Source organism: Uloborus diversus, chromosome 9 (genome assembly GCF_026930045.1).
Source record: "Uloborus diversus isolate 005 chromosome 9, Udiv.v.3.1, whole genome shotgun sequence".
NCBI classification, from domain to species: domain Eukaryota; kingdom Metazoa; phylum Arthropoda; class Arachnida; order Araneae; family Uloboridae; genus Uloborus; species Uloborus diversus.
In genome coordinates this window covers 84,388,932-84,406,614 of record NC_072739.1, presented here as the reverse complement: position 1 = coordinate 84,406,614, position 17,683 = coordinate 84,388,932, and the positions used below count along the sequence as shown (strand labels likewise).

The following is a 17,683-nucleotide window of genomic DNA, read 5'->3' as shown; positions in this document are numbered from 1 at the left end:
AACTAAAAAGCAAAAAATAACTGATTACACTTACATTCTATTTCCTACCCAAACATAGAAATGAAATTTATTTTACAATTCCAGTACAAAAATCAACTAAATTAAACACCGAATTATAAAATAAACACTGATTTAAAATACTATATGATGAATTATTTTAAATACCTAACTAATTATATACGATCTCTTAATTTTTAATAACCTTTTGAAGTCGGGGCCTCCTATAAACAACTACCATAATGTAACTGACAACCCACCGAATCCTGAATTAAACACTAACTATATGCGAAATTAGTCTTTAAAACTAAACCTACTCAGTTACGTTAGGTAGTAGTTTATAGGAGGCCCCGACTTCAAAAGATTATTTAAAATTAAGAGATTGTATATAATTAGTTAGGTATTTAAAATAATTCAGCATAAATTATTTTAAATCAGTGTTTATTTTATTATTCGGGGTTTAGTTTAGTTGATTTTTGTACTGGAATTGTAAAATAAATTTCATTTCTATTTTGGGGTAGGAAATAGAATGTAAGTGTAATCAGTTATTTTTTGCTTTTTAGTTCCGTTTTTTTTTTTTTTTTTTTTTTTTTGAACACGTTTTTTTTTTTTTTATTTAAAAGTAATTTATTTTTTGCTTTTTAGTTGTGTAAATAACACGGCGAGCGTCTCGGAGACTTCCGACGACTGTGAAGAAAGGCTTTTTCAAATGTGTAACTATGTACAAAAAAAAAATTTTCTTCATCATTTGTTCAACTTTATCGAAGTTCGTTTTCCAAAAGCAAATTCACAAGTCACTAAAAAAAAAGAAATCGCTTTAAGTTGAAATTTGTAAAATTGTAAATTTTAGAATTGTAATATTGTAAATTGTAATTTATGTTTCGCAATTAGTGTCATGTAACTCGTGATAAAAGTCGCATGTTTCTTCACATGGCCCCACCATAGATGAAGATAAAAAATTCCACAAGAATGAATTTTATGTTTGCTTCAGAGAATCCTTAATTCAAAATTTTCATTACCATTACTCTTAATAACATATATTTTTAGTACTTTCTTTAACTATAGGTAAAGATAGTATAAACCTTTGTTTTATGGCCTTTGTTTATCAATGGGTTTTATATTTACTCGTTTGTGAGGGAAATTGCATGGAATTTATTGCTTTACCCTGAACTTTTCCCTAAAGAACAAATAGGGTAAATCAAGGATTTGGAATCTAAGTTAGACCACCCCTAAACAAAATAACCACTAAACAAAAAAAAGCATAAAAACCGGTTCACTAAGTGAGACGATATACAAAGTTAATAAAGTACAAATCGATTTAAATGTGAGTATAATATTTGAAGAGTTCCCTCAATTTCATCAAACCTGAACTTGATTAACATTAGACTGCCGAGGAACTATGCCATTTCAAACAAAAAAAGACTTTTCCTTATCGGTACAGGCAGGGACACAGAAATTTTGGAGCCCATCACAAATGACTTTTCCGGGCCCTCTCCATATTCTTTACCCCTATATTTCACCGTTAGTTACAAAAATATTGGGCCCCCTCCAGGCTCGGGCCCAGGCTAAGGTGTCCCTCCCCCCTCCTTGTGCACGCCCCTGGGTACAGGTGTCTTCGAGTATTTATGGAACATTGTACAAAGAAAAACAAATCCGACGAGTTCAGAACCTCCTCCTTTTTTTGAAGCCTGCTAATTAATATAACCCTAATTTCAAATTGAACTGGCAGCATCGTGAAATAGTAAATCTAGAATATTGGTCAAACTTCAGAAATCATACACAGTTATAATGTATATTATTAAAGAATTAAAAAATTGTGGGGGAGGGGTGTTCTGTATTCAATTCCCCCTCAATTGAACACTAAATATATTTAAAAATTGGAATATTAAATAAAGAACTTTATATTTTAGTGCCTAAATAAAAATTGATTCAACTATTAAAGTAGCAAAATAAATTTAATTTACTGCTTTGCTACGCAGTAATAAATACATTATTAACACCTATAATAAAAAATTACCATGTGGCGCAGAGTTGAGAAAATTAATCATCCATGTGCCGCGAGAATGAAATATCGTTCAAGAGAAAGCCAAAACCTTAGGTGTGAAAATACACCGATCACAGCAACACCACGTGACCATGACGTATAAAATTTAAAGTTTCTAGGATTTCTCCGCGACCCCTTATCAGATCCAGACCAAATTACAATGGGACCATCTGCGAAGTATACCCTTCCAAACAAAAAAAAATTTTCAAATCGGTCCAGTAGTGTTGGAACAATTCGAAAACACACATAAAAAGCTGCAATAGGAAATCATAACCTCCTTTTTTGAAGTCGTTAAAAATCATTTCACTGACCACAACAGTCCCACAATAGCATAACCAACCACACGTCTTAGCCTCGATGCATGATTTTTCGCAGCTATTGACACTGTTGGCCAGCACCCTCTCGATGAGTTGACTTACCCCAACACATATTAGGAATTCATAGAACTAAACTTACCCCACCATCTATTAGGATTCATGGAACTAACAATTAAACATTTAATTTGCAATTGCAAATATTTTAGATAATCTGATTTTTTAAAAATAGCCTATAGCCTTCTTCAATAAATGGACAATTCAACACAAAAAGAATTTTTAAATTCAAACCAGTAGTTTTTGTGATTAGCGCGTTCAAACAGCCAAATTCTTCAGCTTTATTTTAGTTTATCTTTAAATAATGTTAAGTTCTCAATGACTATAGAGAAAATGAGAAGGGGCGACATGGAGCTAAATTGGCTTTCAATATAATTACAATGCATGCATGCCTTATTTTTTCTCCTTTTCCTATATTTAGTGTTAAAAAGATCCATTTCCCCCAAGATGCCCCCCCCCTTTTTTTTTATAATACATTCTTACAAATAATTTGTAACCAAGTATATTCCTAAGAGTTGGGTGGGCGGGGGGGGGGGGAGATTCCTTCATTTATTTATCAACGGTGCTGCCCAAACATGATCATTTCAATCAAGTGGAGTTAATTCTGTTCATCGTTTCCAAGAAATGGTTCCAGCCCCCCTCCCCCTCTTTATCTTTTACTCTCATTCAGTTTGCAGCAATTAGGTTTGCATTGATATTTTTTAGGCAGCAGCATCGAAAAAAGGGTACGGGGACACTAAAAGTGTGGTAGCTCAATAACCTTCACTGCTTCTTTTTTCTCTTGTGAACCTCTTGTGCACTAAGTATCACGTAATAAACGAAAAAAGAAAAGAGCGATCGAGAGAGAAAGCAAAGAAAAAGAAATAAAGCCACACAAAAAATAAAATTTGGGAGCAGTGCTTCAATTTGATGTTTAACATGAAACAAAAGCATAGCAGTAAAATATAGAAACACACATTTCTACAAACTAAAATGATAGCTAGAAAATGAACGCAAAATAAATACAAATACAAAAGTGACGACCAGCAACAGGCTCTCTCTTAAAACTATCTACTCCCTTGCTCATCACCACCTCTTCCGGTAAACTGTTCCAAGGTTCCACTACCCTGCTAAAATAGTTTTTCCTAACATCCATATTAGCCTGAGATTTAAATAGCTTAAAACAATGACCCCTTGTCCTGTTTTCAGTGCTAAACTTCAGCCCTGTAACATCTTTCATTTTAATAAATTTAAACAACTGAATCATGTCCCCTCGGTCTCTTCTTTGCTCAAGACTGTACATTTTTAGCCTTCTAAGCCTGGAATCATAGTCTAAGTGAGAAAGTCCATTTATTAGCCTTGTAGCTCGCCTTTGAACCCTTTCCAATACATTAATGTCTTCCTTAAGATAAGGAGACCAAAACTGAACATACTCCAAATGAGGTCTTACCAAACTTCTATATAAGGGCAGAAGAACTTCTTTAGATTTGTTTGAAATAGATCTATTGATAAACCCAAGCATCTTATTGGCCTTGTTACTAGCAATGCTGCACTGTTGGCTAAACTTTAAATCCTGACTTATTAAGACCCCCAGATCAGTAACTTTGTCTGCCTGACTAATGACTGAACCTTGCAAATAACAACTGGTACACTTATTTCCATGCCCTAAATGTAGCACTTGACATTTCCCAACATTAACAGCCATACCCGATTTATCAGCCCACTCCGTAATATGGTCTAGATCCTCTTGCAGCTGTTTTGCTTGTTCTTCATTTTCTACAGTCCCCATAACTTTGACATCATCAGCAAAACAATTCATGTTCCCAGAAATATTTTTGTGAATATCGTTCATAAAAACAATGAACAAAACAGGCCCTAACACTGATCCTCGAGGAACCCCGCTTAAAACCTCACTCCAATTAGAATAATTAATACCCTTTGTTTCCTTCCGGTCAGCCAGTTTTTTACCCAAATGAAAGGTTTCCCTCCTATTCCTATATCAGCTAATTTGCTAAGTAGAGCAACATGTGGTACGTTATCGAAAGCTTTTTGAAAATCAATGTAAACAACATCTAACCCAGTAATCAATGTAAACAATAAAGAACAAACCCAGGGATTCTTTGTTAAGCTTCAGTCAACTTAGAAAAAACTCATTGGGATAGTTGTGGAATGAAGGAGCTCTAAGTTTGAATAAAATATCTGTCAGTTTCAGTCTAGTTTTAGGTTCAGCATTTAATTTGCTTATGAATTTATCTCTCTGAGTAGTGTGTCAAAATTCTTTTTTACACTGAAACATTGTCAAAAAAGTTATATAAAATTTAAGCTCATTTTCTGACACAATAATAGATTTATTTGTAACACTGAATGAGATGTCAGTAAAAGAATAATTTTTTAAAAACTCCTTTCATAAAATTCTCAGTCTAAAAATTTTCCTTTTTCTTGCAGTAAAATTAGAGTATTTAAATTTATATCTTCTTGCAAAGGACAACAAATCTAGCTGTTGGTAGGATAACACGGGGCACATTATCATGTGACTGCAATTTGAGATAATCATACTGTGATTTCAAGGTTGAGTGCTGATGAATTTTCTTGTCCTAATGCCAGGCATGCATAACCTTTTTGAGACAGCGGGCCACAAAGACAAGAACTGAGTAGTTTGAGGGCCACTTGGGGGTGTGGGTAGATCAAACCAGCAGATAAAAATGCAGACTGAATGTTGCAATGCATTTGTAGCTTGATGTAACTTCACAATATTTTAGCTAACTTCTGCTCTCGATTTAGCACAAATATGTCTAATGAGATAGTTTAGATTGAATCTTTTGAAACTTATCTTTTCACTTTCGGATTTGTAAACAGTAGTAGCAAGAGGTCAAAATAGAACAAAAGTTTCCTTCCTTTTTTCCTAGTTTTTTTAGACTTCAAATTAATGCAGAAAAAGTTAGTTTGCAGGAGCACGTAATGCCAGTGGCACAAGCAACTATATTTAAAGAGGCTCATTTTTCTGCAAACAAGTATGTAGAAAGGACAGTCCAGTATTTTTCTCTTACTGCCCATTTTTGTGAAATTCAATATTGGCATTTGAGAGTTTTTACTAATATCCTATTTTTGTGGAAATAATCAACATTCTAGCATTTGTAAAAAAACAAAAGAATTCAACCTACTTTTAATTGGAAAAGCAAATATCTAAACTCTAAAGTAGATTTGATTAAAGATGACCAAAAAAGTCTAAAAATAAATAACAGTGAAAGCCTATTTAAAATAATAACTTTGTCATCTCTGTACCTCAGAGCCAAACTGACGCAAGTCTAAAAATTGCGATTTTCTGTTTATTACTGCATAGAATCGTAGTCTACATCGAGCCATGTAAAAGTAATTCTAAAAAAATCATCTGTAATTATTTAATAGTGTTAAAAGAGCACGCATCTTATCCTTTGCACTGCACGTGCTAGACAAATGTTTTACCTATCTAGGGTTGGTAAAAAAAGTTTTTTTTCAAAAAAACCAAAAAAACGGTTTTTTTTGGTTTAAACCAGGTTTTTTTGGTTTAAACCGGGTTTTTTTTGGTTTAAATACTATTTGCGAGAAAAACAATTAATTTTCGGAAGGTAATTAAGGTTCCATGTAATTAACAGTTATTCAATAGTCACATTATACCTAATTTCTTGATTAATTAAAGAGATTAGAACAAAATCTTGTAACTAAATTAAATAATTAAAATAGCTTTCTGCGGGGAAATATTGATTGAAATATTTGACTTGATTAACATATTAGTATGCATGTATATATAGACCCTTTATGATACGAAATACTGGCTTCATTTTTGATTTCATCAAATGAAAGCCAGATTAGGTCTTTTTTTCTACCAGAATTAGACATTCTTTTTAAAACAATATGAGTAAGTATCTTTTGTAAACTGCACAGGTTAGCTAAGGCAAAGCAAATACTAAAATCCCAATTCCAATGAACAAAAGGGGGAAAAAAAACTAAGAATTATCTGCACCCAATAGTCATAAAGCAGCATAGGTGTATAGCCAATCAAAATCTTTTGAGCACACAGATGGAAAGTGTAGTTTATATGTGAAGATTTATATATTTCTCAATCAATTTTTACGCATACATTTGCATTTTGTTCCGGGAATTTAAAAATTTGTCTTTTAATCTTCCTACATTATAATATAAGGAACTATTATGTATCATAATATGAAGTATAAACTTTTTTTTTTTTTAATTTGATTCAAAATATATTATTTGTGTTCACTTGCAGAACAAATCTTAATTTTTAGGTGCAAACAATTAAGTTAGACTGTTGATTACCTTACAAATCAAAGTTAAAATTCCAGGAAAGTGCAAATAAATGGGCAAAAATGTCACACCCCTGCAACAGGAGTGAAGTGAGCAATATAATGCATTGCATCTACAAAAAAAGATTCAATCCTTAGTAAATCTTAACTAATCATGCAAATTAAGCATAATGATGGAAGTTGACTGAAATCTGCTTTATGGCACATATATGAAATAAAAAATATATTAATATTTTTTTTCGATTAAAGCTTGTAATACATTTTGAAGAAGCAACTTTGCAATTTTAGTATTTATCTCTGCAACTTAGCTAGGAACTTAGCATAAATGGAATTTTACATTTTTCAATATGTGTGGGGAAATCAATGTAAACCTGTAAAATGGATTTTATTTTTTGGCTTTTTTTTTTAAAAAACCATTTAAAAAAACCGCATGGTTTTTTTAAAAAACCAATTGGTTTAAACCATGGTTAAAACCAACGTGGTTTAAACCAAACAACCCTGTACCTATCTCCTGTAAAGTAGAGATAATGTGACTTATGTTAGCCTGGCTATGAGGTACAGATTTGTAACATTGATTCCTGGCCAATGCAAAGAACATGTCAATAGTGTTAAATTTTTTATTGCTCATTTAAAGGTTTCCTTCTCACTAAAATAACTTAAAAATAAAAACATGTAGGAAATAAAATATTTTAAGCATCTGCTTGCCTCATGCATTATTTTTTTCCCCTGGTTTAGGCTCATAATTAGTCAACATTTATTCATAGCATTGAGAATGAACTACCCTCTAAAACACTCTAAAAACCAAGCAGGGGAGTGTACTTTTTTGAATATACAATAATATAAGAAAATAAACAACATTGATTTATACAAATACAAATACAAAAGTGACGACCAGCAACAGGCTCTGGGCCCAGCTAGACTCGTCCTAGTCAATTTACAATCCCCAGTGAAGATCAATGGCCCTCTTAAAACTGTCTACTCCTTTGCTCATTACCACCTCATTCGGTAAGCTGTTCCAAGGTTCCACTACCCTGCTAAAATAATAATTTCTCCTAATATCCATGTTAGCCTGAGATTTAAATAGCTTAAAACAATGACCCCTTGTCCTGTTTTCAGTGCTAAACTTTAGCCCCGTAACATCTTTCGTTTTAATAAATTTAAACAGCTGAATCATGTCCCCTCGGTCTCTTCTCTGCTCAAGACTGTACATTTTTAGCCTTCTAAGCCTGGAATCATAATCTAAGTGGGAAAGTCCACTTATTAGCCTTGGCAACCCGCCTTTGAACCCTTTCCAAATACATTAATGTCTTTCTTAAGATAAGGAGACCAAAACTGAACAGCATACTCCAAATGGGGTCTTACCAAACTTCTATATAAGGGCAGAAGAACTTCATTAGATTTATTTGAATTTGATGATAGTTACTTAGCGCTGATTGAAAATATCTGATATGTATCAAAATATTGGATATATAACATAATGTGGGATATTTTATATTATTTTCGAAAATGCAAACTCTGGTAAACCAGATGCTTCATAAAACTGAATACAATCAACAAAGCACATAATACAAATGTGAAGACCAGCAACAAGCTCTGGGCCCAGCTAGGCTGGTCCTCGTCAGTTTATAAGTCCCCAATGAAGATCAATGGCCCTCTTAAAACTATCCACCCCCTTGCTCATTACCACTTCTTCCGGTAAGCTGTTCCAAGTGCCTACTAAAGAAGTAATTTTTCCTAATTTCCAGGTTAGCCTGAGATTTGAATAGCTTAAAACAATATCCCCTTGTCTTGCTTTCTGTGAGAAAATTTAACCTGCTAATATCTTTCATTTTGATAAATTTAAACAACTGAATCATGTCCCCTCAGGCCCTCCTTTGCTCCAGGCTATACATATTAAGCCTCTTAAGTCTGTTATCATAGTCTAAATCTAAGATACCCAGATCAAAAACATCTTTTGCCTGACTAATGATTGAACCCTGTAAATAATAACTTGTACACTTATTTCTAGAGACGTACCGAGTACTCGGTAACTACTCGGTACTCGGCCAAATTCTGACCAGACACTCGGCCAATACCGAGTAGTTGCAAAAAATTGAATATTGTCCAAAGCAGTACTAAAATTTATAAAAAAAAAAAAGAGCAAGCATTGCATTCTGCAACCATTTACATTTAAAATTTATAAGTTAAATTTAAATTTTGAGAATGATGAAGTTTGTAATGTTCAATGGAATAAATCTTTATTTTAATGTCCCTAAAGTTAATAAAACTTATTTATTAAAAATTATGCAAAAAAGGTAAGTATAGAAAATATGGAATTTTAATATTAAAAATGGATTTTTGCTACAAACAAAAATTAGTTATAAAAAACATAAAAATACCTTTGTTTAAAAAATAAAAGGAAATAAAACAACGTTAAAAGTAAAGTGCAGGAACACTGCAGACACGTGTTTTGGCGTTACAAGGAATTCCTTTTTCAATGCAAAAAAAGGGATTTCAAGGCATCCAACAAAAGTCGGATTTTTTTGTCGAATGCCTTTACATTCTTTAGCTCATATGTTATAAACTGAAAAAGATGTTTCTTGTAACGGGGGGGGGGGGGGGGGCAGAAACACATGCCTGCAGTGTTCCTGCACATTAGTTGTATTAAAAAAATTATTATGTTTGGCAGACTAAAACTATAACTGATTGGTATAATACAGTGAAACCCCTCCTAACCGACACCCCTTTTATGCGGATTATTTTTAATTCCCCAGTTCCAATGCAAATAACATTATTTAATTATTAAACCCCATCCTGTGAACACCTCTCTATTGCGGACAAAAAAAATTGTCCCGTTAGTGTCCGCATTAGAGGGATTTTACTGTAATTTGTTTTAATTCCAACTTGATTAATCATACCTTTTATTTATTTATTTTTAATTTTTAAAATAATTTTTTTGTAAAATTTTTGACACAAACAAAATTGTTTATATAATGCGTAATTGAATTTCAGCAGGAATTTAGTTTTAAAAACTATTATATGGACAAGGAGGTCTATACTACTATTCCAATAAGCTTAAAATTCATCACATGTGTGTCGGTGGTTCTTCTTAAAGCATAATTGGAACTTGGTAACTCGGCCGAGTAGTGAAAGGCCGAGTACTCGGTTCTCGGCCAAAGTGCTACTCGGTACGTGTCTACTTATTTCCATGACCTAAGTGTAGCACTTGACATTTCCCTACATTAACTGACATACCCCACCTATCCGCTCACTTGGTACTATGATCTAAATCCTCTTGAAACTGTAATCCCCATAACTTTTACATCATCAGCATAATGTTTCCAGAAATATTTTCATCAATGTCATTCATAAAAATAATAAACAGAAGAGGCCCTAGAACTGATCCCTGAGGAACCCTGCTTAAAACATCACTCCATTTAGAATGATTTCCTCTCACAACTATTCTTTGTTTCCTTCCAGACAGCCAATTCCTAATCCAAAGTAAGGTTTTTCCTCTATTTCTATATCAGCTAGTTTGCTGAGCAGAGCAACATGCGGTACCTTATCAAAAGCTTTTTGAAAATCAAAATAAACAACATCCACACTTTTTGTTATCTAAAGCCTTATCATAGAAATGCAATAAATTAGTAGCACACGATTTACCTTTCCTGAAACCATACTGCAAAATAGTCAACAAACTATTAGTCTGTATGAAATTCATAATCTTAATTTTGATCAAAGTTTCAAAAATCTTACAAACCAAAACCACTAAAGTCAGACTTACAGGTCTATAATTCCCTGCTTTAGCTTTAGAACCTTTCTTGAATAGCGGCGTAATATTAGCCAGCTTCCAGTCCTCTGGCACTGTCCCCCAAGTTATAAGAAGCATTGAAAATATTTAAAAAAAAATTGAACTTTGACATCTTGAATTCAAATTATGTTTTCCGAAATCACTAGTGTGTGTATGCAGGCGTGTGTGTTTGTGTGCGTGGGGAGGTATGTGTATGTGTGTGTAGGCATGTGTGCTTGTGTGTGTGTGGGTAGTTGTGCATGTGTGTGGCGGCATGTTTATGTGTGGTTAGTTGTGTGCATGTGTAGGTGTTTGTGTGTATGTGTATGTATGCGTTTGTAGGTGTAGGTGTATGTGTGTGTGTGGTTCTAGGTGTATGTGTAAGTGTAGGCAAGTAGGTGACGCAACCTGAAGACGGTTTTCGCTAGAGGAGCAGCATGGTGAGGCGGCTGGCGGACGGTGGTGCTGCAGAGGGAGGCGGGTGGAAAATAAAATCATAGGAATTCAAAACTGTCAAGTGAGAACAATAAACTATCGTGATTGTTCAATAACATCCACTAATTCCTCTGCACATTCAACTAAAATTTTTGGATAAATACTATCTGGTCCCAAAGCTTTAGTTGCTTTAATTTTTTTCAAATGAAATAGAACCTCCTCCCTAGAAAGTTCAAAATCATCAGAACTGATGTGATATACCCCACCCTTGGCGACTTTTTCCTGTTGGCGCCAAGAAAACGATGTATGACGACATATGTCATACATCGTTCTTAGCGATGCTTTTTTAGCGCCAACAGGAAAAAATCAGATAAAAAAACATGATCAAAGCACTTCAAAACACAATATATATAAAAACAACATAAAAGCACAACAAAAAAAATTACGAATATATGCTTCAAAAATGTACAGGGCCGGGGTTTTTTTTAAACATATTAAAATACAATGAAATAAATAATTGTATTAATTACAAGTCGAAATTAATGCATTAATTTTTTTTCATCATTTCTCCGGGATACGAGCCCTTGGTCTCATAGTACTTTCGTAATGAGACCTCGGCTCGCCGGCCCTGCCTCGGTCTCATTACGAAAGTACTATGAGACCTCTGGCTCGCCAGGACCTCGCTCCGCTCGGTCCGTTATCCCTCCGACTGTTAATATACATTACAGTCGGAGTATGATCACAGTTATGTATATTTATGTATATTATGTATATTCATGTGTATGTACACCCAAGGGTGGCTCCTTCCGTTCAGTGTACAATAATGACACAGTTTTAAGTGTGAAATATGCACCAATATTGTGCAGATTTATTAATAAAATTCAGCATTTTTAAGAGTACAACCGAAAGAACTTTCAATTGTTAACATAAAATTCAGTACCTAAAGGAGGCACGTTAATGTCTAAATAATTTGTGGCATCGATAAGAATTAACTTTTAGAACAAAATAACCGAACTATTTTTGTAAAATTAATTAACATACAGTAAAAATAAAGTTAAAAGCTACAAGAACCCCTCAAGGATTTGTAAAAAACAAAGAATTTCCAAAGTGAGAATTTTTATGTGAATTCTAAAATAAAGAACTTACCTTTTTATGGTATAAATCCTCACACTCAGTCCAAAACAAAACATCATCTGACAATGGCGCGTTACAGATACACACCACGTTGGAGTTAAATTTTAATTAACCTTCAAGTTTGAAGAAACTGGCATTTTCTAATGTTTTTACTTCAAAACACAACTACTGAATTTAAACTAACACAAAATAAGCATTCCTGTAATGTATATTGCACGAAACAACACCACGTCGTAAAATCCCCCTAAGAGCGGAACATATGTGCACCTACCTCCACGGACACACGTGCGAAAAGAATTAGTTCACATCTGTACTTCCCAGGTGTATTCTGCAGGGTTACTAGGGCTACCGGAAAAAGTTTTATCGCCAACGTTGGCGATTTTCGAAATGAGCTAAAAATTCTATCCTCGCCAAGGGGGGGGGGGGGTATATCACATCTGTACCAAATCATCTGGCTGTATAATAGCTTGTGTCTTGCTAGTGGCAACTGTTGAGATACAGTTATTGTTAAACACACTGGAAAAAAGTTATTAAGAACATTTGCAATATCCCTATTGTTTTGAACACTTCGAGCTCTCCCAGAATGAGCATAAGCAAAAAACATTTTAGGATTTCTGTCAATGTTATCAGCTAGCCTTTGCTCCAATTTCCTTTTCTGAAATCCGTACCAGGGCAATTCCATGATAAGGTCAACCAGATGATCAAACTTTCAAAATTAAAATTTCCAAACAAATGAGGTGTCATTTTAAAGGTAAAGAGTTGTATATTTTGAAATGCCTGTCTAAAATTTGATCACTTCAGTTATAAATAAGTTACAGGAGGTTAAACTAAGGTCAATATCTTGAATATTTTCAAACCATATTTGGCGACTCTGGAAGAAATTCTGTTTTTTTCCAAAAAATACATACTAATATTATGAATTGAGATGAATAACCATTTAAAGATACAATGTGTTGCTGGTGATGTTGCAAAAATATGTCAAAATAAAATTCATTTTGATTTGTAAAAAAATTCCTCTGGGGTACATTAAGTGTTTTACGTCCGACACCAAAATGCACAGTTAATTATGCTGAGCCAATAATTTTAAAGCTATATACAATGTATTTTTGAGTACAAAGTAAGAATTTCAAACCCTTTGATGTAACCTATTTTTATTTAGTAACAAGTGAATATTTTTTACTAAAATCTAGGTGTCGGACGTAAAAAAATCTTTACGTCCGACACCGTTACATTCCTTTAAACAACATAAGTTTTCAACTGTGTTTCCCCTTTTTTTTTGCCTTTAATTTCAAAGTTAAAGTGAAACATTCATAAAAAAAAACAACTTAGTGAATTTATTGTATATGCATTTAGGGTTGATAGGGGTAAGTACGACCCCTTTTGAAAAAAGCGTATTGAATGAACGTAATACAGTTGATTAAGATCAATTTTAGCAAATTTGCCAAAAATATAAGCAGAAAAAGAAATTGGAAACACTAAATGACTGCGTCTATGTAAAGTTGGCTAAGGAAGAACCACTATCAACATTCAACCCATATAAATCTTGATTTTTTTCAGGTAAGTTTCACAAATAACTAATCACCAGCTTTTGTAGCTGAACTATCAATTCCTACTAAGTCATCATAGTTATCTTGCATTTCTATAATACAAATATTTCATCAAAGTTGCTTTTGATTTTCAAATCCTCACTGTTAGGGGGGGGGGGGACCACGTACCTCATAGTGTGGGGACATCTTATAGCCAAATTTTACGGGGTAAGTGGGGCCCCTCCTGTAAAAGTTTTTAATAATATTTTACTCAAAAATTCTGATTGCAGTATGCTCTTTAAGTTAAACTGAACGTGAACATTTAATGATCATAAAAAAATAAATGCTAACCGGGAAACACTTCTTTGAAAAATGCTGCTTAAACTCACCAAAAAATATTTTTCAATTTTTTTTTTTGACTTAAGTTTTCTGTCCTAGAAAAAAAAATTCCACGTTAACCAAATATATGCAAAAATAATCACTGTGATGAACCATGACATGATCAGTGTAAAAAAGTATAAAAACCATATGGATTATGGATAGTTCAGTCTTTGGGGGTGACCCACTTACCCCAGTGTCCCACTTCCCCCAATCAACCCTACTTTTGAATTTACTTGGTAAATTTTGTTTCAGTTTATCTAACCTATAATTTACATATTTATAACTGTAATCACTGTTATGTATTTACATTTAAGAGCAATAGTTTACGTCCAATATGAACAATTTACGTCCGACACCAAGCTAAAAAATATTTTTTAAATAATTTTATTCCTTATAATATCATTTGAAAACTGTGAAATATGTTTCAATCATAAGTGTACTTTAGAATTATGCTGTTTTTAAAATTTAAATGTAAGCCAATTCACAGACTTTTAATAATATTTAAGTGAGCCATCAATTTTAGTATTTGTGTGTTTACGTCCGACACCAACTCTTTAAATTTTTTTTAATTTATACTTTAAGGATCTATTTTGAAAAACTAACCTGATTTTTTATTCAGTGGGATGAAGTATGTTTCTTGTAAATAAATTTGATCATTTTGGAACAGTTTATATTTGGTAAATGGAATTAAAACTGAGAAATTTTTCTTCATTTTTTACGTCCGACACCATGGAATTGCCCACCAAATACTTAAAACTACATCTTGCATTACAATACTAGAGCCTGTCAGCATTCCGACCAGTTTTTTTAAACTGACGAACAGCAGCTTGCTTATAGTTTAGAGCTTCTTTTATCTCCCACGGAGATAAAAGATGGAGAACCACATGGGCCAATATTTAGAACTAACTCCTTCTCTTCTAAATGGAACATAACCCTCAACAGTTTTTACTAGTTTTTCCTTCAATTCCGTCCACTACGGATCTAAGTTGCTAATTTCCAATCCTGACAAAAATACCTTTTAAGCTCAGCCTAAGTGCGACAAAATCAGTATTTCTGAAACTGCGCACAAACCTAAAACTTTCATCTTTGTATGCTTCAAATTTAATCCAGAACGTTATGATCACTATCTCTAATATGTTCCCCCGCACACAATCCTTGAACAGAACTTCCTACATAGCAGAAAACTAGATCCAAAATCGATTCCTCTCTAATTCCCCCGAGTTAAAATTTGATCTAAGAAACAGTCACAATTACTGTTAAAAATTCCTCTTCTCTGCCATTCTCGAGGTAAAAATTATTCCAATCAAATTACCCGGAAAACTGAAATCCCCAATTATGATGACGGACATATCCTTACTGGACATGGACATGTCACTAATAATACGATACATCTGTTCATCTTGTCCTTGGCTCAAATTAGGTGGCCTATAACCGGTTCCAAATCGCAATTTTTTGCCCTTATTGCCCATCAACTCCAGCCGAACCATATCAATATCAGTAGGTTTATCATTTATGATCAATTCATTGCAAAATGAAAGTGTCTCTAACATAAAATAAAACCCCACCACCTCTTTTGCCCATTCTATCTTGTCTAAACAAATTATACTCAGCAATACATAATAAATCGGTATCAAATTTGGTAGCCCATGTCTCAGTTATTCCAATATATCTAGCACATTGATTTAGCCAGCTCCTATGCACCACTATGCATGTATGTTGGAAGCAAACCAACCACTTGAACATTGGTCAAACAGTTAGTTGCTTCGTCCAACAGGGACCCCAATTCCTTTGAAAACTCCTCATTATTACTGTTACCTACATCATTTGTTCCCACCAATAAAAAGTAACGGTATCCTCCTTATTTAATACCTCCTTCTTTTCCGCAACCTTTTTAACGTCTTTCACCCGTGCCGCTGGTAAACAACACCTAGCCACCTTACGCTTTACTCTCCCAACTGTATTACTCACCTCTCATACCACAGAGCCCCCCAAAATTACACCCTTAGTTTCCCAGTCTGACTCCTTATTTGATACTAGCTAATTGGGTTTTCAAAGTTAACCTCCAAACTCTTAAGTCTGAGAGTTCAGCACATTTAGTGCAAATATAATCCTCCTCAAAAACAGACTCATCCTCCCCCTTATACTAACAGAACATATGACATAAGTCACAAGAGATCCACCTGTCACCCTTCAAACTCTTAACCACTTCCATTATGCATTTAACACCCATTTCTACTCAGTGAAAACTCCAAAAGGCAAACAAGAATTGACAAAAATTCAAAAAACACAGAAAAAGTATTAAAAACAGCAATGTAGCAGTAAATAAACAAACTGAGTTTCTACACCCAACAAAGCACACAAATTCAAAACAAGGAGATCACCACATGTTAGGGTTAGCACCAAACAATGCAAAAACACTTCAAGAATATAACAGCAAAAATAATAAGAAAACAGATAACAATAAGAAACAATAAGAAAAAAATAGTAATCGGCATTTTCTGATTTATTAAAAGAAAGAATCATCCAAGTCAGTTAGATTTACCTCAAAGAACAATCTAAATTCTTTGCGGCGCTTTTTTTCAATTTCAGTCATTGTCTTCCAAGAGGTGCAAACCATTGTGCAGCTATCCAAATCCCGGCCATCTAAATATGAGAATATTCTTTCTAAAATGGGAGGAGATCTAGCTAAAACAGATCCAGCACTCTTACTCCTACTAAAACTCATTTTGGTATTTCACAACTAATTCGGGCATTAAATTCGTTGAAAAAATTCCTAAACTCTTGTCGTAGGCCTACTGTTTTGTTTATGTTTCGGTTCTGTTCTGATGTTTTGTCTTCGTGTTCGTTTCACTTCACTTAGTAAAAGAGTAAGAGAGTATATCTTATTAAGGTTGCGTTCGATGAGCACGACCGAGAGCGACCGGTTAGTTAATCACGTGACAACTAATGATCACGTGCTCCAATCACCCAATCAACTGCTTAGAATGGTAACCAGTGAGGTTACCGGTTGATCATAGAACGCTGCGGTTTGTAACTGGTTACTTACCGATTGACCGGTGAGGTTCGTCGAACGCAACCTAAGAGTACAAACAATAATGGACCAAGACAGGGATTCAAGTGAAACACGGCCGATCGCAATGCTCCGTGCGATCGCTATTGCTCCAATTTGATTCTCTCGCAAAACTTGCAACTGTTCTCGAGCTGTCATAATTTTGGAAAATCTCTCGCAAGTGCAGAAAAAGATCAATGGCGTCTGTTTTGAATGCATAGTTTTTTTAGAATGGGATACTTTCACGTGACGTCACAGCAGGTTTGTTTTGCATAAGACACGTGACTTTAGCATAGGACACGTGATCTATGCAGCTTTTGCTGCTTTGTTTTGGAAGCCATTGCTGACCACCCAGCTTCAGCTACTTGTCATCACCAGTGAAAAATTGGATAAAACTAGCATTTTATTAGTCTCGCCGTAATATTTGAAAGATTTTAGAACAATAGAAATACATGATCATTCTGAAAACTTCAGCAAAATTTTTTCGATGCATACGAAATGAATATGATTTGCAAAACCAATGAAAGGCTTGGAAGTTTGTAAAGAAAAGTTTGTTTTGAACCAGCATGTAAGTGAACTACGAACGGAAATAATGAAAAGTTATTTTTTCCTGAGATTTTGCACCGTATTTTATTTATTTTTTTAATACATTACAAAAGAATCATGAAATGTTATTAAGTGTTTAACTAAGCAAACA

At 33.9% G+C, this 17,683-nt stretch overlaps 1 protein-coding gene across 1 annotated transcript in view; it reads right to left on the bottom strand.

Annotated features, from left to right (window-relative positions):
* The window catches only part of LOC129229675 (F-box only protein 22-like), a 29,108-nt gene extending 12,362 nt beyond the window's left edge, over positions 1–16,746 (bottom strand). Inside the window, exon 1 of the mRNA XM_054864032.1 lies at positions 16,480–16,746. Coding sequence (XP_054720007.1) covers positions 16,480–16,662 — 183 coding nt within the window. The 5' untranslated portion in view covers positions 16,663–16,746. The remainder of the gene's footprint in view (positions 1–16,479) is intronic.
* Between the last annotated feature and the right edge of the window lie 937 nt (positions 16,747–17,683).